This window comes from Eptatretus burgeri, chromosome 5 (genome assembly GCF_056783735.1).
Source record: "Eptatretus burgeri isolate ZD-2024b chromosome 5, Ebu_testis_v1, whole genome shotgun sequence".
NCBI classification, from domain to species: domain Eukaryota; kingdom Metazoa; phylum Chordata; class Myxini; order Myxiniformes; family Myxinidae; genus Eptatretus; species Eptatretus burgeri.
In genome coordinates, this window is record NC_140965.1 from 77,573,960 (window position 1) to 77,598,657 (window position 24,698).

General features: G+C 41.4%; 2 protein-coding genes across 5 annotated transcripts in view; one reads left to right on the plus strand and one right to left on the minus strand.

Moving 5' to 3' along the window:
• LOC147026746 (synaptotagmin-15-like) overlaps positions 1-18,826 on the minus strand; it is an 84,966-nt gene extending 66,140 nt beyond the window's left edge. The window contains exons 1-2 of one of the 4 annotated variants that reach the window (XM_085882512.1): positions 18,618-18,826; positions 12,317-12,407 (exon numbers count right to left, since the gene is read on the minus strand). In XM_085882512.1, coding sequence (XP_085738638.1) covers positions 12,317-12,405 — 89 coding nt within the window. In that variant the 5' untranslated portion in view covers positions 12,406-12,407; positions 18,618-18,826. The remainder of the gene's footprint in view (positions 1-12,316; positions 12,408-18,617) is intronic. The other 3 variants (XM_085882514.1, XM_085882513.1, XM_085882511.1) reach the window with 3 other exon arrangements.
• The window catches only part of ECD (ecdysoneless cell cycle regulator), a 464,207-nt gene that overhangs the window by 134,362 nt on the left and 305,147 nt on the right, over positions 1-24,698 (plus strand). The gene's annotated exons all lie outside the window — the stretch shown is intronic.

Consider the following 24,698-nt stretch of genomic DNA (forward strand, 5'->3'; position numbering starts at 1 on the left):
CAATCCCTCTACTATATTATTGGTGTATAAACCACATTTTTTTTTGGGGGGGGGGGGGTTAAGCTCATCGTTCACCTTCAATCGCTCTAATAGCTTGCACAACAGCTTTTACCCAACTGCAATCCACACCCTTAATAAATCAGCCTTAAGTTTTTTGTGAGCATCTAAAGAATGGATACGGATATTTTAAACCATGGCAATCATTTCATCACCAAAATGTTGTCTTCCGGCTCTCTACGCCCATCACAACGAATCTATTTCTTATTCAATGCCAATTTTAAGCACGCTTTATCAAAGCACTTCTCATTGTATGCGCATCGCATGTATATGAAAATAAATCAATTATCATTGTCAGCATTCATTTCGTAAATAAACACGACATGCCGTCAAATTTTATACTACATCAGCTCGTTCGAATTTTGTCTTGCTCAGCTGGTTCATAATCCAACAACATGTAATTTTTCCCATTAATAATCCTGAAAATTTAAATTAGCTTCAATTCTTTTGACAATATAAGTACATTCTGTGGCTGAATTATGATGTAACCTGTCCACATAGTCCCAGATGATTACCACTCGGTGGTCGAAGCGTCTAACCTGGGGCCTGACATACTAGCCAGCTATACAAGTTAATGGTGCCTTCATTTCTGAATATCATTTTGATAACGTATATGGAATCCCTTGTGTATTGAAAATTTTGTTACAGGTACATCGCCATGGATCACGAGTTTCATCTCTCAAACTTGCTTCCCGACCTTTGAGCCTGAAGCTGACGAGCCATGGATCACGCAGCAACCCGATGGGTTGCTAAACAACCAAGGGTGCTGCCCAAGGAGGTTAAGTCTGGCAGGGTCCCCGTTACAAGACTCGTGTTACCTTACCGTTGACCTAGTTACCTCCGATAGGGACCATGCTCTTGGCTTCCCACATTTGTCTATTAATTACATATGGCTGAGCAAAACCATTGGTGGGCTGCGAGCTAGATTAGCGCAGTGAATCGGTGGGGCAAAACCTCCCTTCTATTTATTACATGCTGTGTCTGACCAATGAAGGAACGAAACAATCGAGCAGGTTTAGAAACAACATATCTTGTGTTAAACAGGCATAAATTATGTTTACAAAGATTCAAGAACTGTATTTAACAGAATGCAGTGTCACACACGAAACAGTCTTACACATATCACTTAAAGAACCCCTTTTTAGAACAGGCATTAACACAGACGGGTGTCACATTCCTCTGGGGAAATTAGACGATGAGACAGAAAGAAAAAAGTTGGGGCGTGGTGGCGTCCCCTTCCTCATCTATCCGTGAACGGGCTTAGCCCCCGTGGGGCTCAACGAGGTGTCAATGTGGTGAGTAAGAGGAGCGGGTATCGTGTCTTACTTTTGAAGCCTGGTGTTGGCTTCGCGGTTAGGGTGGCTGGCTTGGGATCTTAGGGTCCTGAGTTTGAGCCCCTGTCATTCGTTGAATTAATACCAGGTGGGGTTGACAGCCTGTCATCCTTTCGAGGTCAGTGAAATGAGTACCAGTGTACTGGTCATCAGGGCATTGCATCAGGGGCACAGCCATGTGCTCAGCCAATTTGTTAGCCAAAGCTCAGTCTTGCTTAGCTCTAAAAATAACTGCTGGGGATCTCGTGTTGTTCACTGATGTTCCACAACAGAGGAGCCCTGTGTTGTATGCACTGAAAGATGCAAGGTTTTATGGTGCGTGTGCGAAAGATGTGTGAGAAATACGTTCTACCGGCTTGGTTAGTGCCCATTCCGCTTGGCAGTTTGAGCAGCAACTGCATTTGAACCTTTTTCTCTTAGGAGTGCCCGTTCCACTTGGCACATTTGACGAGCACCATGTTCCCTGCTCTTGCATTCCACTGGGTAACATTGGGAAGCGCTGTCTCGTTCCGCTTGGTAGCGTCGGGAAGCGCTCTTTCTGGTGCCTTGCGAACAGTGAGCAGCGCTCGTGTGTTCATCCCCAGACTGGATGCAAATTCCCTCAGGATTGGACTCACTCTGCCCTGGATTTGGACTGCTCCAGATCTGCATGCGAACCTTCTGGTAGCAAACTCTTCCACAACCACTCCATGCCGGATTTTTATTGTTACCTGCATGGTAACCTGCATGGCATGGTGTCACCAATGATGTCTGCTTTTAGCAACTGACCCATGTAATTCTTGGAACCCCGTTGCATGGCTGGATTCAGGGGTGAATTCAGTCATTTTCGGCTTCAGAGCCTTGTGGTGTGGGTCTACTTCTCGGGGAGACATCTGCACACCAATGGGAACGCTGAGAAATGCCGACAGAGCATTTTGATCCACTTTTGGGCTCCTCCTTCACACAGCCACCATAAAATCGCTGCAGCAGGATCATTCAGCACACAGAGTCTGCCACGCACTAAGTCTACAGATGGAGTCTTCATCACAGACAGTCTGCCATAATCAGCCTCCCTGCCGTGGTCGTCCATGAGAGGTTGAAGGGTCTTCTTCTGGGTGTAAGGCGATTACTGAGCGAGGAGGTTCCAGACCTGGAGAGCGGCTTGAGGGGAAAGGAAGAGCGCTGAGTGGGCTGGACGCCAGACCGATGATGGACTCAATAGTCATGTACAGACTTTCTCATAGGCCACTTTAAGCTGTCTTCTCACACATTCTCTCCCATTTTCTGTCTCGTCTGTTGTGGATGCACAAAAACTAAAGGAGCAACTGCAGATGTGCACCTCTTCACTCTTCCTGTTCTGCATTACATTTGCACTTCATTGCACCTCATTTTGCACCTCCTCACTCATGCACCACAGACACTCCAAGTTTTCTTCCCCCCTCCTCCTCCTAAGCGACTGGGTTGCATTGGTCCATCGACTGTGCTAGGTACAAATAGGTCGTTCACACCTCATACTTTCTCTCATCTTTCTTTGCTCTCTGATTTATTCGGATGTGTGTCTAACACCTGTAATGTTAACGCAAGAAAAGGTTGTAGAAGTTTGTATCAGGTTAGCTCTACACAGTGTCTTCTTTTGTGAATAATTGCATTTATTTTGCTGCACCTCATCAATCCTTGCTTTCCCCTGCTTTAGACATTCCTTAAAATATAATATTTTATTATTGTGCCGCATGGCCTTTCCTTGCCTTTGTAAATAAATTGCTTGTATTATAAATGTCCCCAGCTCATTCTACCTTTTTTCCTCCATTGGTCCAGTGTAGTCTGAATATAGTGAGCTGGGAAGTTCTGCCCCACTAATTGGCTCTTATTAGCCGGTGCTACTTGGCAGCTCCACTCAGCTGCACCTGATATGGTAAATTAATGCAAGTGTGCATCGAGGGCATGAAACCACGCTCGGTGTGACCATCCACATGTAAGGTATCACACGAGGCAATGTAACCCTACAGGATTGACAGTACCAATTTGCTTTCATGGTTGCCTGGCAAATCGCTGGCGCATGGAGTTATCTGTGCCCGGCGGCCTCAGGACCAAGCGTTCGGGAGGGACCTGAGTGCTTCCCTCGTGGCAAGCCTCGAACCCCGGATCCGCAACAATATTATCGCGATTCATAAAATGCGCTCTCAAATGAAGACCCGTGATCGAAATGTTAACATCGATGTGAGGAAACCTACCGTAGTTATGGTATCAAAGTGAATGAAAATCTATTTTAATATGCGTTATAAAATCAATACTAAAATTAAAAAATTGCATCATGAAGTCAATGCAACTTTACATAATAACTGCATTTATATTATATTTATAGCATAAATTTACATTATAATGTGAATGAGTATCCATTTTTAATGAAACTGACATAGAAATGACAATACAATTATCATGTAGTTTAAAAGCCAAGACATGAATATTTTATGAAAGTAATTATGAGAAAAATATTTTTTGAAGGGGAATTAAAGGAAGGTTAAAACAAATGTGAAAATGAAGGTTAAAATACAACTTAACTAAATTGATGTAATGAGTGAACCCCATTCCTTTTCTACCTATAAGACATTTGTAACAAATATATTTTAGCCTGATCCACATTGGGGGATATGGGGTTGTGCGTGTTGTTGGTTGGTATCTCCATATACGTGTTTCAGAAGGTGGAATGGAGCTCTCCCACGTCTCAAAGTATCTACATCCGTTTCAGTAAGAGATCACGATTTATGGACTTAGTTGTGTAGTTTTCTTGTTCTCAAAGTTTTGTTCTGAGGGCTCTTTTCAGGATCATCACTGAGCCCCGGACAACTTACAACTGTTGTTCGTTTGTAGTCATATCCTCAGGGATTGTTTCTAAGATCTCTGTAAAGTTATTTTTTATCATTCCCGCTGCTCCAATTATCACTGGTATAATTTTGGCGTTCTTCAGCTTCTAAGATCTTTTGACTATTTTTGAGATCCTGGTATTTATTTGTTTGGTCATATAAATTGATTTCTGCATCGTTTAGGCCAAATTTGCTTGGTACTGACACGTGAATTCATAATGCCTTATTATTATTATTATTATTATTATTGTTATTATTTTACCTAAGTACTAAATCCAGTCGCAATGCTTTGTTTTCTACGTTCATACTCAATGGGATCATCAGGTCATAGATGATCATTGCATCCTTGTTTTCAATGATTACTTTTGGTTCATGTTTCCATGAGTTTTCTGAAACTGGGATATTGAATTTTTTTCAGATGTGCCCAATGCATTACTCTTCAGACTCTGTTGCGTCTTTGTGCGTACAGCTGTTCTGACGTGTGTTTTTTACATCCCAATAGAAAGTGACTCATGCTCTCTGTTTCTATCTTGCAAAATCTACACTAGTCCAATTGACTCAGTCCTGCCATTTTTATTAAAGGCATTGGTATAGTCTCCTTGGTCTTGGGCATTTCTTATGATTCTTTCTCCATCCCAGTTGAGCTGCCATATTCTTAGTCACTCCAATGAACCTTCTTTGTTGATGCTCAGTCTGTCCAACTCTTTTTATAACTTTCTGCTGTTTATCGTTTTCCTAGTTGTCGGTGTATAACTGTTGATATTTCATTTTATATACTTCTTTTGTCCTTTTTGCAATCATTACCTCCACTACTGAAGGTGGACAGAGGTTATGTGTTTACCCCTGTGTGTCTGTTAGTTAGTCTGTCTGTTTGTGACAAGAATGAAGTGATTTGATGTTGGTGACGATCCGGATCCAGATACAATATTTTTTAAATTGTCTAGTTCTTCACCATTGAGAGACGGGGCCAAAAACAACATACAGTACTGTATAGTATGATATTTCAAAAAGTTGAATATGGATTACGACAAAACTTGGTGGATGAGTTGGGTAGGTGACAAGAACAAGCCGATTAGATTTTGGTTCAGGTCCGGATGCAGATCCGGCCTTTCAGTGGGATACAAAACATAAACTGTTCAGCCTGGCGGAGGTATGCGGTCTACCGAGTGCCATTGAAGTTGCGGCTGTATTAGCTGCTGTTTCCGTTTCATGTGCTACATTTTCTATTCACACCTGTCCTTGGAAATCTTTTCTTGGTGGGTTAAGGATACCTTTTCTGGTTTGCTCTTTTCGCATTTGCTTACAAATTGGATTCATTAGTCTGTTGAACATTTCATGTGCTCTGTCAATCCTACAGTTGTTATTCTGTGCACTTATTTGAGCTCCATCAGGCTACTTCCTCCTCCTCGTCTCAGCAGGTACATTCTCGGGGTGCATTTTTTTTTTTTTTGTGGAACATTTTGTGGATAGTGAGGAGTTTTATTTTGATATCCAGTTTATTGACTTCCGCTTGTTTCCAGTTTATTATTCTGCAGTTGCATTGGAATACTTGTACTGCAAGTTGGTTTATGGCTTTGATTTTGTTTCTTGGGGAGAAGTATGTTTTCAAAATCAGCCTTGTTCTCTGTAGGTAGGCCTTGAGAGTTGTTTTGTGCATTTGTTCGTGACTAGTAGGGCAGCTAAATAGGCACTCACGCGCACCTCCCTGACTACTTATGCAAACATACTTTTTTTAGAATCCTTAAGGTGTCTAGTTAACAATTTTAGATGTTAACAAATAAATTAGGTTGGTCTTGGGGTCTATTTGGTTGCCATCTTGGATTGTGACACGCCCAATTTTCGAAAAACAGAAATTTTCATAAGTTTTGAACCAAACATGCTCGAAATACAATTGAAACATCTATTCCATACAATTTTTGACATGACAAATTTATTTATAATGTCATTTTTAACATTTGATAATGCTTTTTGGGTCATACTTCTCTAAATGGTAAAAAATATACCTAAGGAATCATATGTATGTCTTATGTTGGGTCCATGGTGGTTAATCGCCACATATAAACTGACCAACAACATTGTAACTCTTATTTCATATTGTGTAGGCCTTGCTTGCTGGCATCTGATAACTGTGTCAGCAATGGTTATTACTTGTAAAATTTTGTAAACCTTGTGACATGTTTGTCAGTCTTCCTAGAACTCTTAGTCTATGTTGGGTCTGGGTAAGAAGAGTCTCACTCACTTCATGTATGGAGTAGAAGTACCCTAAAATGATGCAGCTTGATTAAGTGATAAGATCCTGGAACTTGAATTTTAAATCAAAGACAATAATAGGAATTTATTCTGTTTCCCATTGTTGCTGTGTTGTACTAACCTTACCTTCCGAGAACACTAAATAATACTTTCTGTTTGTTTCAGGTGTTTAGATTTTTTGGTATTGTATCAATGTACTGTATAGGCCTTACTGACTTGAGTCTGCTGAAGAATCAGTGGTCATTTACTGCATGGAAACTGAACAAAACCTTTGTTACTCTAATTTTAACATTGTACTGGACCGCCCGTGAACCCGTTGGGTCCGTTGTGACAGCGTTTGATAAAAAAAAAACATTTCAAGAAGAAGAAGAAGAAGATATCTCCAGCGAACTATACCGCTGAGATTGTATGCATTGATCAAATAATCCCAAAGAGGACTTGACTGAATCGGGAATTGATTTTCTAATCATTTTTTCGTTGCCTGATTTTACCAAAACTTGATACTGCACACCGCAGGAGAATGGTGAGTAAGGTGGGCTGAAAATTTTTGTGCTATCGTGCACCGTTTTGGCTGTATTTCGGGAACATACATACATACATACATATTACATACTGTACATACATACATACATGCAAGATGCGAGTTTTAGTAATATAGAGATGGGCCTAACTGACTTGTGTCTGTTGAGGCAGCGGTGGTCATTCACTATATTTAAACTGACCAACAGCATTGTTACCTTTTTGAAATGTATTTTTGTTTATTTTTTCATACAGGTGTTGGGAAACAGAGACGCATTGCGGATGTCACTTCTATTGCTCGCAAACTTGGACGTGACCACTGTACAGCACTTATGGGTCTCTATTGTTTTATTGGAGAAGATTGTACCAGTGACTTCAAAGGCAAAGGAAAGATTGGTCCACTGAAGAAACTCCAGAAGTATCCAAGGTTCCACGCAGCATTCAAGCAGCTTGGCGTACATTGGAGGGTGAAAGACAAGCTGTATGACTGTGCGGAAGAGTTTGTCTGCCTGATGTATGGCTATCCTCACATCTCTAGTGTGGATGAAGTGTGCACACTGATGCTGCAGAAGATGGTGGGTGCAGAGGAAACACTAACATTCAAGTCAAAGGTTGAACTTTCTCATCTTCCTCCATGCAGAGACTCCCTAATTCCTCATGTTGACATGGTCAACTACAGGGTTGGTCAGTGGAAGCATGCCCATGTTCCCATGTATGAACTTCCCAAACCAGAGGATGATCATGGCTGGATGAAAATGGATGGATTCCTGGAACCTGTGTGGCCACGTGGTCCAATTCTCCCCCCCCCCCTTTCCCTAGTAGACCTTTTGGATACCCCTGAGGAGGAGCAGGAAGAGAATGAAGAGGAAGCTGGTATCTATGACTATGAGGAACTGTTAGATTACCTTGATGACAACAAATTTATATATATATATATATATATATATATATATATATATATATATATATATATATATATATATATATATATATATATATATATATATATATTATGCTGAAATGGGACATTTTTCTATTTTCTCATTAGAGATGTCATCTAATGTTAAAAATAATGATTTGGTTAAATTTCCTGTGCCATACATAATTGTGCAGAATAAATGCTTCATTTGTGTTTCTCGTCCATTTGGTTCAAATGTTCTGAAAATTTCTGTTTTTCGATAATTGGGTATGTCAAAATCCAAGAGGGCAGCTAAATAGACCCCAAGACCAACCTAATTTTCTTGTTAACATCTAAAAATGTTCACTAAACACCTTAAGGATTCTAAAAAAAAAAGTATGTATGCATAAGTACTCAGGGGGGTGCCCTACTAGACGTATTGGGTCGCACTCTTCTACTCAGAGGTTCAGTATTTGTATGATGCTTCGTTCTCTCGTTCTTGTATTGTCTCGAGGTCGATTTTTATGTTATCCATTTTTGTTTATCTACCTTGTATGAATGTGCATCTGGCACACTTATCTCGGGCAAATTCCATTTGAATGTCGCTGGAATGCTACTTCACCAATCCAAGTCGTTCTCCCATTTCTTTCTTCGTTTGGTGCGAAGAGTTTTAAATCATAGTGTACAGTAGATGTGTTCCCTTTCATGACTCTTTGGACGTTCTGTAATTGTATGTTCGGGTTTATGCATAGCTTTGCTCATTAATAATGTTGCTCAGTGGGTCCAAACTTGTGCAAAACAAGAGGGGTGAAAGGCTATTACCCTGGAAGATCCTGTGTCATATCTTCACCCCTGGTATTTTGATCTTTTCTTCAGAGTGTTGCAGTATCAATGTGGTGTTCCAGGGATCCATTGTTTTCTCAATCAGTTTGATGTTTATCTTGGTTTTTAGGGTTTATCTTGTACAATTGCATGCATTTTATCATCCGTGAATGTGGAACGCTATCAAAAGCTTTTTGGGGTCTATCTATGCTGTGGTTTTAAAAAAAAAACATCATTTTACAGTTTTTTGGTATGGCCTTGATTAGTAGTAGATGGTCTATTGTTTTGTAGCATCCACTTTTATATCCCTTCTGTTCTGCCTCCTTGTTGTGTTTGGTGGTGGTACATAATTTATGTGATGATTCCTGTCAGAAGTTTGTATGTTGTTGGTAGACAGGTTATTGGTCGGTATTTGTGAGTTAGTTGGGTTTCTTCAGATTTTGGGGCGAGGAAGGTGTTACCTTCTGTGAGCCATTCATCCATTATCTTTTCCTCTTGGTCAAGTTCTTTGAATGCTCGAGCATAGTGATTGTGTACGAGCATCGAGTTGCTTTCACCAGAAGTTTGGAATTCCATGTGAGCCTGGGCTTTTAAAGTTTGGCATTTTTACCTCTGCCAACGAAGGTGAAGAGGTTATGTTTTCACCCCTTTCTGTCTGTTTGTTTGTTTATGTGCAGGATATCTCAACAAGTTGTAGACAGATTCAGATGAAACTTGTCGGACCTGTTGGGTGCATGGCAAGCACTAAATCATACGATTTTGGTGAAGATCTAGATCGAGATACGAGAATTATTTAATCTTTAAAGCGATTCTTGACCATTGAGAGATAGGGCCAAAAACGATATGTAGCACGATATTTCAAAAATGTAAAGTGCCCGATATGTTCCCATGGATCAGGCATTACGTGGTGGAGGTTTGTGCTCTACCGAGTGCCCTTCTTTCAAAAATGTATTTGAACCGATATGTTCTCGTGGATTAGGCATTAAGTGGCAGAGGTATGCGATCTACCCAGTGCCCGTCTAGTTACAAGTTGTTTTTGAATTTTTTTTTCCTTTATCAAATATCACTGGGGGCATTTTGTTTCGGTGCTCTCCTTTCTTTTCCAAGTTTTGGATCCAATCCGCCTTCTTGTTGTGTTTTTTTGGATTGTCATTAATTCCTTTCCAGAAATTTTCAAGTTCGTCTTTCTCAGGGAACTTGATATATTTTGTTTTTGTTTCCCGAGTTCACGGTATAATCTTTTTGGGTTATTTTCAAGCATGTGGTTTTGTTTTTCCCCCTTTTGTTGACTTTGCTGGAGTTTAAAAAAAAAATTCCTATCATTTCTTTGCCTTCAGTTTTATATTTGTTTTTATTTTTTGGATTCTCTTCATTAGCTTTGTCCTTTTGGTTTCCTTTTACGAATTTCTGCATTTGTCCCGTTTCCTTTCTCTGTGTCTCTCGTCTCCATTTCCATGTTGGTGCTGGATCTGTCTGTAGGGTTTGGTTTGTTCTTCGGCATTGTTTTCCTGTTACTTTTTCTTGAATGAGCAGTGCCACTGCAAAACTCACAGTATTGATTTCCTTCAAGGGGGATAATTTTTGTTCTATTCTCCTGAGTTCTCTGTTGGTTCTCCTTCCGAGTATTTTTGTTTGTTTGTTGTTTTCTATTCCATAGAGTTATAGTCTTTCCCTGAGTGGTATCAATCCCATCTCTATTGTGTTGGCCAACACTTCTTCTAGTCTACGCTGCTCATCATCTTCCTAATCTTCCACCTTTTCTCTGCCCAGTTGTTCTCCCTTGTCTTCCTGCTCATTGTCATCTATTATTCTTGGTCTTATCACTTCTGTCTGTGTAGGTGTCATTCGGTTTGGGTTAGCCGGTTGGGTCTGTTCTCTCTCTACAGGGGTAGGTCTGCATTTTTTTCATTCTGTTATACTTGGCCTCTGCCTCTGGACCAATGGTGCTATGCCTCGGTCCAAGATTTGCCTTCGTTGCACAGCCTCTCCCCGTGCCACTGCAGTCAAGTCCTCTTCATCCCTCTCTTTGTCCACTAGCGAGCACCCAGCTCCCATCGTCCTCTCTTTTGCCACTTGCTGTCTGATCATCATTTAAATTTATTTTATTATAGCTATAGTTAGATATTTGTGAATCGTTCACACCACTCTTTCAAATTTTCAGAGCGCATTTTATCATCCATGAATAATCTCTGTTCTGCCAGCCAATTTTGTTGACTTTAGTTGGTCCAAGAATCTTTTTTTCCCTTCTGTTTCATCCCCAAAGCTCTATGCATGGAATGCAGTTTGCAAGGATGATTTATTTTTCCTCCAAGCTTCAGCTTACCTTATTTGAGCCTCTCATCTGGAGCTTTACCTTTGGTAGTTGTGGGGCAGGTAGCACCTTCACAGCTTCTCGCCCCTGTGCATATCTCTGCCTCACTATGAGATGAAGTTTTGTCCCATTTGAGGAATTGCAGTCATTTTTCTTATCAGCACACATTCTGGCTGCACAGTGTGGCCGTATCGACAACAGGTTTTTCCTGTAATGGGTCTGCATCCCTGTTTTGAGGTTTTTTCTTCTATTCAATTTCAACACACTATTTGTCTATCCCCGGCTCCCCACTCCACTATTCTCCGCCACCCTGGCAATAATTTCTCCCTCTGTGCAGTGGACTCCGTGGGTCTGCTCGCAGATCGCCCAACATCTCAATCATGGCCAGATCAGCCTCGTATCAATCTGGCCAACCCCGTTCTTCCCTCCACTGCTCACAAAGCACAACAGTGTCTGTCATGAGCATCTTGGCATGATAATTATGTGATCTTTGAAAAAAATTATTATCTTTGATTATAATCATTCAGGTCTTCAGTCAGTCCATTGGAAACCTAAGCAGCCACGCAGAGCTGCGAGCCACAGGCCTCAAAGCTGCATGCGCCCCACAGTGATACACCTCTCCATGACTTATTGAGTCTTCTCCCTCCAGCCCCACAAGTTTTCCCTTTCTCCAAATGTCCTCCCTCAGTGTGCAGGGCTCCAGGGAGTCCGTTGGCGGTGCGTTCAGCCACGTGATGCTGTCTCTATAAAGTGTTGGCATTATATCTGCATATAATGAAGCCCACGTCCCCATCCCCAGCAGGCCTCTCCCTTTCTTCTTCTTCACTAGCATCACTCCCAGAGCACCTCCTGCTTTTTCTGCATCCCCCGGTAAGACCGAGGTGGATCGTCACTGATGGGCTCGAATAGGGCAGTCGGTAAGAGAGACAGCAAGGCGAACTGCTTACATCTCAACACCATCCGCCTCTTGGTGTGTGTGTGTGTGTGTGTGTGTGTGTGTGTGTGTGTGTGTGTGTGTGTGTGTGTGTGTGTCGTTGGTTGTTATCTCCATATGTGATTTTATGAACGTGGAACGGAGTCCTCCCAGGTCTTAAAGTATCCACATTCTTGTGTGTGCACGCGTATATGTGTACATGTGCAAGTTTCTCTTGTTGGCTGCTATCTTCACACATTATGGGTTCTTATGTCTACATACCTTACATGTCTATATACCTAATATAAAAAGTTATTATGTCTGTATACATAATGGCTGCTGTCAAGTGCACACTCAAACAAACGGACTCACCTCAATTCACTCGAAAATGTGACTTTTCCAGGTTCTTGCATTTCTTCATAGTTGGAATCTCCACCATGGCAGCAACAGCACAGAGTCATTGCTGCAGTGTTTTATGTGAAGATATAAAAAATGTGGTCAATCAAGGAATGCACTGAAGGTAACATAAGCAGAGTGCATTGTCTTTCATTTTGTTTAAGATGGGTTGGAGTTGTTGAGTTGTGTCACAACTGATTTGGGAGGAGAGACACTTTAGGATGTTATTTTAAGCTTGATATTGACTTTTTATGATAGAAAAATCAAAACGAACGAGGAAGATATTGAAACTTCATCTGTTTCGCAAGGTATTCCTCTGCTTCCTGTCCCATAAAGGTGGTCACTCTTTAACATCATGTGCATGGAAATATTTGGTACAGGTCCACTGTTATTTCAGGACACCTGCTTTGATGTGTCCATCGATCATTCGTAAACTTAATGCCAACAAGATGTTCTTTGAATAATTTAATAAGTTTAATGTCACAAGATGACTACTTTGAGTTCTATGGGATGACTTATATGCCTGGTGTTGGCTTAATGGTTAGGGTGGTGGGCTTGGGATCCAAGGGTCCCAAGTTCAAATCCCCCTTGGCTGTTGAATTAATACCAGGTGGGGTTGATTCAGCCTGTTATCCTTTCGAGGTTGGAAAAATGAGTACCAGCTTGCTGGTATCCTGTGTTGTAGTGGTGACCTGTCCAGGATTGTGTCCAATAGCCTAGGAGACTGCTTAGGCAGCATCAACGCTCTGCACAGAGTATGGTCCCAATGGATGGATGGGATGCCATAACTTGCCAACCCATCTCTGCTGAAGTACCCAAGTCTTTTTAAGGTCTGAAAGAATAGAGGTCCTTTAGCACCATCCTTTCACTCACCTTATTACCTTTCAAACTGGATAGTTCATATAACACTTTAGCCCATGCAGTCTTGAGAAAAGGATATGGGAAGGATCTTTTCAACTCTTGATTTGTTTTTTGAGCACAATCTATATTTCCTATGAGCAGCGATTTTGTCTGCGTCTCGATATTCCCCAACGCTGGAGATGCGAGAAGCAAATATGATTGGTCAAGACGGCGAAATATTTTGTCCAAGTACCGCTAAACTGGAGATTTTTGGAAATGCCAACAAGGCGATTTGTGTTCTACAATGTTCAAGTATATACTTCAATTGAAATAATATAATAGTTTTAAATAAAAGGCTGTGGAAAAAAAAAACTATTTCAGAAGTTTACTGCCATTGATGCATCCTCTTTTACACCTATTTAACATGTTAAATTAGTTATTCGTGCCTGTTGTTTGTGTCCTTTATGACGTCCCTAGAAAGAGTAAGTTTTCTTTTTGGAATGATTTTCAATTTTTGTTTGATTGCCAGACAGGCATTCAAACTAAAACAATTACCTCACCCTAGTGTGCGCCGTGCGGGTGCGCACTTGGGACGAGATTTCACACAATTTGCCAAATTCAGAACCAAAGTACTGCACTGCTAAACTGCAAGTACATGTTCCGATTTGTGTTCTGCAGTATTCCAAATATAAAATTCAATGGAAATTAAGTAGTTCCTTGATCATAGACTGACATCTGTATGCAGGCAGACAGACAGAGTGAACCAATTACTTAACCCAGCTTTGTAATTTGTGTGCAGGGTATTTAGAATGGATGATTGTTACACACCCACAACAATGACATCAAATTATTTTGCAAATTTATGAATACCAGTACAGTGATTCTCCAAACTTAAATTTTAAACACATTTGATGTTGCCTTGAGTTCCAGAGTTGGTTTCATGTGAGAATGCTCAAAATTGCTCAAAGCTGTCGAGCCTGGGTTTGAATCCCGACCCTCATATAAACTATCATCTCAGTGTTTCACAGGCAGGTTTGATTCATCAATGTGTGTGCCACCTCATGGATCGATGTCAAACTGGGCATCACATTTTCCGGAATCCCCCCTCTCCCCCTTCCCTCTCCTCCTCTCCTCTCTCGCTCCCCTCCCTCGCCCTCTCACCCCACTGCCTCTCTTATCCCCATCCCACCCCTCTCTCTCTCCCTCACTCCGACTCCTCTCTCTCTCACTCCGACCAGTCTCCCTCACTCCGACCCCTCTCCCTCTCTCTGTCTCCTCTTCCTCTCCCCCTCTCTCCCACCCCTCCCCTCTGTTAAGGACTGATAGTTTATTTTTGATTTAAAACTGCTTCCCCATAGTGTAGCATGTACAAATCAGACTGAGTGAGCCGACCGGAGGGGTGCAAAAGTCGCTGCACGTGTGAGAATGCATGCATGTATCTATCTTGTCCACTCTGTGCATCCTTCCTTAGTCATTTATTCTTCCCCACTTCACTTATTTCTTCTAGTCTTCCTCTATTTTGTCACTCATCATTGCTGTTGGTGTGTTTGCTTCCTCTCTTTATTTTGTTCCTTTTGTTCTTATTACCTGTTGATCCGTTCTATGTTATAGCTCTTCCATGAGTCTCAACATTGCATAAAAAAACTTAAACAATTATTGCAATTAGGATTAACTTAGCCTCTTGTTTGAAACCTCCAATGAAGAAGAAGAAGAAGAAGAAAAAATTAATGTATTTGTGTAAATATGGAGAAAAATAGGTCTGTGAGAACAATTTGGGTCAGGAGGATTGTGGGAGTGAAGAAGATGGATAGTAGGAGGATGGATGAACTGAGGGAGGAGATTGGTGTGCAAATAAGCTTGACGGAGATATTGGTAAGAAGTGGGCTGTTCATGTGGTGTGGATGGGGAAAGAGAGAATGGCAAAGAGGGTGGATAGGTTGAGGGAACAAGGTAGGAGGAAAAGAGGTGTACCATGATTGAGATGGGAAGATTATGTGAGGAGGGATGTCAATAAGGTGGGGGTGGTTGGAGAGTGCAGAAACTTGGCGGGGGACAGAAGGAAGTGGAGGAGTATCGTGGTCAAGGAAGGGCAGAAGATTGGTGCCATTTGACCTCACCCCTTATAAAGGGAAGATGAGGAGAAGGAGGGGGGAGACCAAGTTAGGAGGTCAGGGTTAATTGCAACGGGAAGCAAAATATGGAAAGATTGTGAAAGGTAAGCTGCAACTGATTTCTTAGCTACTGATTTGGAGATGATAAGGTTTTTGGTGACCACCTGGAATATGAAATTCAATGATGGAAAGTCTCAGTCTCTGAATTTCTTTATACATAAATGGATTTAATAATCCTTCAATATACTGCTAGTGGAGGTGAAGTCTTTGATGTATGTTGGCCTTGCAATCTGTCATGACCTTGTCCACCCTGTCTCCTTCAGCCAATCAATTTGATTTCCTTGGCTGGACGTGTCCTTCAAATTATTTGCATACTGAGTCCTCTCTTTGATAATGGTACAATGGTGCTCTTTGCAGTGTACAAGGAGTTTTTGCCTAGTTCCCTGTAATGTGGCTCCACAATATGTGGGCTGGTGCTGGTGCCTTTCATCTTACACCCTTGGTTACAATCAAATCAGGCCTACCAGTAATTGGTGTCTCTTGGCAGGTGGCTAAAGTGCAGTGACTACCTCTCTACCACCACCCTAATATTGGTGGCCATGTAGTCCTGTACCACCTAACATCTGATGGCTACCCCTCTAATTTATACCACACTACTCTTTCAGTCCTTTGAGTTCAACTCGCTCAAATCACAGGCACTCATATCGCAACCCAGAACTTTTTACCCATCCAAAACCTTAACTCCTTTAAGGCAGCGACCCACCATCTCACGTGTCTTACTTCTTCATACATCATCTTTTCCTTTTTTTTTCCTGAATGATCGACTTTTTCATTCTTCTGTCTCTGTCAACCTGCAACTTTTCAATACGTCTCCCAGTTATTTGCATGCCCTTTATCTACCTATCACTGTGCTGTATATCTGCCGATGCTCGTTCTTGTCCACCCTCTTTGTTTGTACACCAAGTGCATTGATTGTTTCTCCCTGCTCCATCCTCAGTGTAGTAGTCTTTCAACCTCTATTGTACAGCTCTTCCATGAGCCTCGACCTCTGTTACAAAGGAGGCAGTAAAGTAAAGGATGTACATAGTTTCCATTGAGGCACAACAGGTGGGACTAAAAAATAGCAGAGCAGTTTTTAAGGAATGAAAATGAGAAAGCGGATGAAGTTTAGCATCGATCCAAGACGTGAAAATGCCGGAGGTTGATGCATGTTCATCAAAAAAGAATTTGCTGAACATTTTTTTTTTTAATTTTGTTCCTTCGAAATTCATAAAAGATGAGGCAGGCAACATACCAGAAAAAAGGTTCCAGTTTTACCAGAAAAGGCAGAAGGGCTACGTGAAGAGGTCCACTTGTGAAAGGAAGATGTCTATTGTTGATAAAAAAAAAAAATCTTGTTGATTTTCAATGGGATCTGATGTGATTCTCATGAAACACGACCTAATGAGAAATGCATACCATTCAAGCACATTGTTGTAAATTATTACAAGAACCATAGAGGCCCAAATGAATATCAGGCTTCCTGTTGATTGATCTTGGATGGGTGCATCCATCAGTTGTTGAAGATTTGATCGGTCTGTCTCTTTTTTTTTTACGCAGGTATTGAAGCTCCTAGAAGAGCATTGATTACATGAGACCACTCATATTTGCATACATTATCAGACCACAATATTTACTTTTTTTGTTTCGATTTTATTTAGGTGTTCAGCGGTGGTCGCAGCCAGTCGAGGTATTATTGCGAATCTGATGCAATCTGATGCAAATTATATTAGCAAACAATATAATTTCATTTTGACTCAGAAATCCTTCTTAGAAAAAAAAATCAACAACACCTACTACTACTACTACTACTACTACTACTACTACTACTACTACTACTACTACTACTACAGTATTTGCTGTTTTTTTTTCTTTTAGGCCCAGTCTTTCACGAATCGGCTGGTCAGGTCTGACATTTTACGAGAGCCGATTCGGGAATGAATGTGGAATTTTTTTCAGGGTACAGGGGATAACTCGTCGATTCTTCGCGAAGGACACCGTAATAAATTTAACGGAACCAACTAGTGCCGGCTGACAGGACGCCCGGCTTAACTTCCATCCGAGGAATGGCACACTTTGTGACAATGCCCTGCCTGTGAAGCACCAATCCAAGAGTTTTTACTCGGGTTGAGAATGAAACCCAGACAAGACAGCTCAAAGGTAAGAAAATATCACATTCGATGAACTTGCGAGTCAAAAGTGCCCTGAAGCCTGAACCCATCACGTTGCCCATCATTATGGATTCATCATCCAATTATCCTTCCCCACAATGGAGCATGTACTGCATCTGTCACCTTTTCATGGATTTCCTGATTGGGAAGAAATTAAATTTTTCTCTTGTTGTTTAATTGTCATGATGATATTCAATATATGCTTCTTTTTTTTCTTTCTTCTAATTACAGTTGCTTTTTTCTATCCATGAACTTTCTTTTTGTGGCGATCAAAACTGAAAGATGGTCATACAATTAAGATTCCAGCCATCCACTGGGACCATATTCTGTGCGAAGCGTTGGTGCTTCCTAAGCAGTCTCCTTGGCTATTTGGCACAATCCTGGCAGAATCCTGGATTTGGCCACTCCGACACAGTATACCAGCAAGCTGGCACTCATTTTGCCGACCTGGGATGGATGACATACCGAGTTAACCCCACCTGGTATTAATTCAACAGCTGAGCGGGATTTGAACTCAGGACCTGAGGATCCCAAGCCTGCCACCCGAACCATTAAGTCAACACCAGGCCAACATAATTAAGGTTACTACCTTCAGAAGTGACATTTTCGTGATTTGTAGTTATTTTCTAACGGAAAATTTTCTATTTCTAGAAAATATATAAAAATATTTTATATATTTTCTTTATTTTCTATGTAGTACTAGCAGAGAAAACAACCAATGAAGTAGAAAATTCAGGAAATGCACACAAAATCCTTTTTAAGGAGCTTTCCTTGAACTTCGAGTGATTTATAGTCATCGAGGTTCCAATCAACGGACCATATCACTTTTCAGCAGGATGAATAATCCAGAATTGTGGGAAATGTTTGAATGTGCCATCTGTTGTCCAGCAAATCTTTAGGTCAACTTGCCGCCATTGAACTGCAATTGTACGAGGTTGCGACTCCTTTTTTTAAAAGACATCAAAATTAAATCGCACGGCTTGCTACAAAGTCCTTTTTCATGATCATCGAGAAAATTCAAAACGATAAAGATCACATCGACATGAGATGCAGTTTCAATTTATATAGGTCCAGTGTGAACACTTTACAAACTTTGTGGATGTTGCGCATACTTACCTGTTCTGATCCTGAGGAAATACGTCGTGCCGGTGTGGTCTGGCCCGACTTGAGGTCACGGACGATGCACTACAGCTTTTCAGTAGCTTACTGGCCCAGGTACAGATCTATTGAACCTGTTTTCTTACTTCCCACACTCATGTAGCTTCAAATCCTCCGAGCTGATGGGTGTGAGTTGTAACCCGAGAGCGACCTCACCATCAGCATCCAATGGCACCACCAGCTGCGCAGGTTCTTAGGGGATGCAACCTGATCTCATTCCACCAAATCTGATTTTTTTTTTCCCCAAAAGACCCCATGGTACAATTAAGACACTTTAATGCACGAGAAATGTGTTCCTCAAAGTTTGTGAAGTGGGATTTAGTTGTGCCCTGTTCATTCGTACAACGTGCAAAGCGAGGGGTATCAGATCATACATTCGGTGTGATCAAGCAAGCTGTCGATGGAAGGTAACCGAGGACCGAGGTAGAGCGTGGGAATTATAATGTACTGATAACGAGCCAATTGTCAATTCAGACAGTTGTAACTTATCTTGGTTTCTTGCCATTGTTCGGATAAAAACAACAAAACAAAAAAACCCACAGACGCGGGGAGGGGGTGGGTAGAGTTGGGAATTGTGGAATTCCATTGGGGTTGTGGGTGGTGGCGGTAGGGAGTGGTAAAGATAGGGAATAAAAAAGAATCCTTTGACAATAATGAAAAACTCATTTCCTCCTGGAAGTTGTTCAAATCAAGATCTCAAACGGGGCTGGGCTGATGGAATGCCCACAATCTGGCTCGTTTACTTGTGAAGACATTAGTTGCTTGACTAATCAGCCTCGGTGGCTCAATGGGTAGAATAACCGCTCTGAGTCTGGGAGGTTGGTAGGTCGATTCACAACCAAGTCATACCAAAGACTTTTGATGCTCACCACTTTGACGAAAATTTGTTCAGCCATCTCTGAGATAAATGGTGACACACACACACACGCACGCACGCACGCACGCACGCACGCACGCACGCACGCACGCACGCACGCACACTGCTCTTTTTTCTGTAATTCCTCACATGAGCAAGAGGCACTCAAAACGTTTTTCGAACGAGATGCTGACAAAAAAATCCAATTGCTCTTCCATGAGCCTCACTCCAACAAAGAAATAAAAATAAAAACAAATCAACTTTTACAATTCTTCAATAAAAAGTACAAAAACGCAAGTTATTATGGCTGCCAATCGTCGACAAGGACGGTCATTCCCTTTTGACTTGTGAACACCTGGGTACATGAATTTATTTACAGTTTAGCAGCTGCTGCCCACACAATAACCACACTGTGAGATAGCTAGCAGTGTAACGTCTTGTCAAAGAATATCGGAGAAGAGAAGACCACATAACTTCCTACCATCAGTTTTGGGCTGGAATTTGTAACTTGGGCAGCATGCAGGTGAGAGCCCTTCCTACTCTTTGCCAAAGATACCGTGAAATCTTTAATTTCGATGAGCTAATGTTAGGAGATGGGATACTCGGCTTAACGTTCATCTGAGGGATGGTGCACTTTGTGATTCAATGCCCTACCTATGAAGCACCGACCATACGGATCATATAGTTGACTGCAGGGAGGAGCTTCTGCTCCATGCTGATGAGGGCCAACAAGCCCGAAACACGTGTCCGTCGACGACTGGTCAACAAAATTGAGAATGAAATTGTCTTCCTTGTATTGCCAGCAGTACAATCCTAGTGGGCTGTAGCTCTGCCAAGCTCATGCTTAACAGGCAGAGCCTATGCAACTGTTTAGCCAGAAGAGTCTTAAAAAAAAATATATATATATATGTATATATATATATATATATATCAAGTCAATTTGATGAAAAATTGATGATTTATGTGACCTTGACCTTTGACCTATTGATATCAGCACAATCGGTTTCCAGATTTTGACTGGCGCTATCATTTGATTAAGTTTAGGTAAGATCAGTGTAGAATTGCAACCTGTAGGCAACTGACAGATAAACATACTCAGGGTAGCAATATACTGTACAGCAGTTGTGAATCTTCGATTTCACAAGTAACAAACAAACAAATGGGGGTGAATACATAACCTTCATCCACCTTTGATGGCAGAGGTAATAGCACCTTTGAGCCTGGTGTTGACTCAGTGGTTAGGGTGGTGGCTTGGGATCCTCGGGTCCTGAGTTCAAGCCCCGTCGGCCGCTGAATTAATACACCAGGGGGTTGACTCAGCCTGTCATCCTTCCGTGGTCGGCGAAATGAGTACCAGTTCCAGTGTGTGTACTGGTAGAGGGGCACTGCATCATCGACACAGTCGCACTTCAAGAAATGATAGCTACCCCGGCAGCTAAGCTGCCATACGACAACCACCATAGCACCTTTTATTTCTCAAAATATGCCAATGTGAAAAAAAAAATGAAATGAAACTAGAATGACAACTTTCGACGTCACGACGTCGCCAGTGTTACGTCATTACACATACTTGTACCAAATTTGATTTGTATCCCTAACCCAGATTTAAAAAATAAAACAATTCTGGCTGCCACACCGTGCGTCCAATCAAGTTGAAATTTAAAACATATATTCAGCATGTCTACTAGATCATAAGTGTGGCATATCACATAGATCGATGAAGCGGTTCAAGAGAGATTTTTTTTATTTTAGAGAATTTTGTTCAAACCAATAAGGCTGCCAGACAATGTGACCTATTTTTGTTCCTCATGGATAGGCGATCATACTTCTAACGTTTCACCTCGATATGTTCAGCCGTTACAGAGAAAAAGATATTTGAAGATTTTATGTTGAAAACAATATGGCTGCCAAACCAGGTGACTGATCCCCTCATCAATTTTTTTGCCAATTACAATTTAGCCTTAGATTACCTTCAAAAATTTTCATACTGATCGGATAAAGTGTTTGGCATATGCAATTATGATGTCATGCGTGGCTTCATTATGACATCATGAAAATAATCACACTTGTTTCCCATGGGGGATATTTCATATGTGTCAAGTTTCAATTTTTTCCATGGAGTGTTTTCAGATATGCAAAGGTCCAAAGTTTTTCATTTTTCCAAAATGGCTGCAACGTCACATGACCTATGATGTCATAGTTATCACAAAAAAATTATACATGAGTAGTCACATCTCTGGTGAAAACTTCATGAAATTTATACGGTGAAAAACAAACAAACCATGCCGCCCTGCTTCAATACAACCCCGCTTCGATCAGACACCTGACCCACGAAGTTCTCTTTATCAAATCAAATTCAGAATGGGTGACTGATCACGTCTTCGGAGTTTTGCGTTGATCGGATAAAGTTTTTTTTTTATCCAACATGGCTGCGAGACCATGTGACTGTGACCCTGTACGAGACCATGTGAAATTTTCAACAAATATTCCACATGTGTCAATCATATTTAAAAAAAATTATTTCTCTGAAATTGCTCAGCCTTTTGACGGAATGCTTTGCAGTGATGATACACTACTGTTGCTGGAAGTATTTGATTTAACAATGACCTCATCAGTCACATGATGTGGCAGCCACATTGGTTTTAAGGAAATAATTAAACAATTATTTATATGAAACCATCTGACATATCGATACGAGACTTTGTATTTATGATCCACTGCGCTTTCTGCATGCATTTGACTTAAAAAAAAAATGGCGTTATCACTCATGTGGTGTGGCAGCCACAATGGTTTCAAGGAAAATATTAAATCATTATAATTTGGAAACTGCAATAGCGATCAATGCTAAACTTTTCAGTTGTGATCCACTGTCCTTGCTCCAAATAACACAACATGTTTCACATTGATCTGTTAAGCAGTTTTAGAGAAAAAGGTTTTCAAATTTTTGGTTTTCAAACTAACATGGCTGCTAAATCACATGACCTATGGCATTGAAAATTTGGACTCTGCCCACGATTTGAGAGACGATCACGTGTGTGAAGTTTTGTTTTGATCTGATAAGGTTTGTTTTTCTATCCAATATGGCTGCCACACCATGTGACCGATGTCATCATCATTTCCACACTTTATCCAGCTGCATTGTTCAATGATAGTTGGTAAATTTCGCTTCGATCGGATAAGCGATTCCAGAGAAAACACTTAAATATTTTTCTTCAATCCGACATGGGCACCGAACCACATGACATCAGTTATTCTTTGTCATCTTAGTATACCCAAGTCATGGTGAATAGGTGTGTTAAGTTTCCCATCAATCTATCCAGCCCTTCTGGAGAAGAAGGTATTTTTCCTTAAAAAATTAAAAATTAAAAAATATATATATATATATATATATATATATATATATATATATATATATATATATATATATATATATATATATATATATACTGTATATATATATATATATATATATATATATATATATATATATATATATATATATATATATATATATATATATATATATATATATATATATATATATATATATGGTTGCCAAACCACGTGACTGATGACTGATCATCATAAATCATCAACAATCATAAATAAAATTCTGTCTGCTAATCTATCCCTCGATGAACCTCACAAATTTTCATACTGATCGAATGCAGTGTTCTGCGTGTCGAATTTTGACCGGGATACCACTTCACCGATGATTGGCATTGTCAAATCACTCTTATTCCCCATGCAGAGTAATTGCCAGATGCCAAGTTTCAATTTTTCCATGGTGCAGTTTAGAAGATACAGAGGTCCGAATTTTTTCTGTTTTACCAACATGGTAAGGAACCTTGGTGCCACCCATGTGACCTATGATGTCATAATTATCATTAGTCGCATCTATGGTGAAAATTTCATGTCAATCGGATAAGCAGTTGCTGAGAAAACAATGAAAACTCGCATGGACATACGCACGTACAGATGGATGGATGGACAACCCAAAAACATAATGCCACTGGCGACGAAAAAAAGAGCTGTTTGTAAGATTAAGAATATGAGATGCTGTTGGCTGGTTGAGTTTTTACTGGTGGTGGTATCGGGACATGTTGGACATTGAAGAGCGATGGAGTTATTGGCCTCATGATGGTTATCTTTTACCAGCGTGCCGGCGGCAGCATTGCCTGACCCCACATCCCAACATACACTTTGTCGAGGCCCTTGGTGGCCTCAAAACGGACATCAAGGCAGTGAGTGTTCGTTTAACCCGAGAGCACTAACATGGGTATGAGGTACCCACACAAAGTGAACATCTCGATGCTCCACTAGGTTACCCCGTGAGTCAGAGCTTGGGACTCCATATACCTTCAGTGCATGGGCAGACATCACTGAGGAAGGGTTAGTCACTCTTTCCTGGTTTTTGTTATAAAGCATGATCCGAGCATCTTCTTTCCCACATTGATGTATTGTTACGGCTGTGGAAATTCGCAATACACTATAAAGGGTCCTTAGATCAGTTATGACGCTAAGTTTATGTGCAGATAGTTCCCCACCGTTGTTTAAAGGGCTGCGACTCTTTGAGATAGCCGTTTTTCTTTTTCTATTTTTATTTTGAACAAACCTCCATGCAAGCAACAAGCCGCGTAGAAAACCGTCGAACGAAAAAGGGAATCAAAAGAGTTCCCATGGGCGCGCGGATTTTTTCCCGCCTGCTTCTCTGAGGAGTGTGACGGAGGCAGGGGGAGGGCAGCTCGCCGCCGATTGGTGGATGCACAGCATGAGGCGGTCGGGGTGAGGGAACGCCCCTTTTCGGTAACCTTCTCGAAGGAAGGTGCAGCCGAAAACGGGGAGGAGCGAAGGGCGGAGCCCCGCGCTATATAAGGCGGACCGCGCGCGAGGCTCACTCTCGCTGTCTGGGTCGTAGATGTCATTCTCTCTCTGGTCCTGAAGCCCCTTCTGCCCTTCAGTCTTTTCTTGTTCGGTCGTGGGTCGTGAAAGCACCAGCAGCAATGCCGGAGAGAGCTCACTCACCACGCCAGGGGCACGAGGTCAGGTGCGGCTACGCAAGGCCGTGGGGAGTCGACGTCGAGACCTGCCCACCATCGCGCCATGAGGGTGCGGCTACGCAAGGCCGTGGGGAATCGACGTCGCGACCTGCCCACCGTTGCGCCACGAGGGCGCGGGTAAGA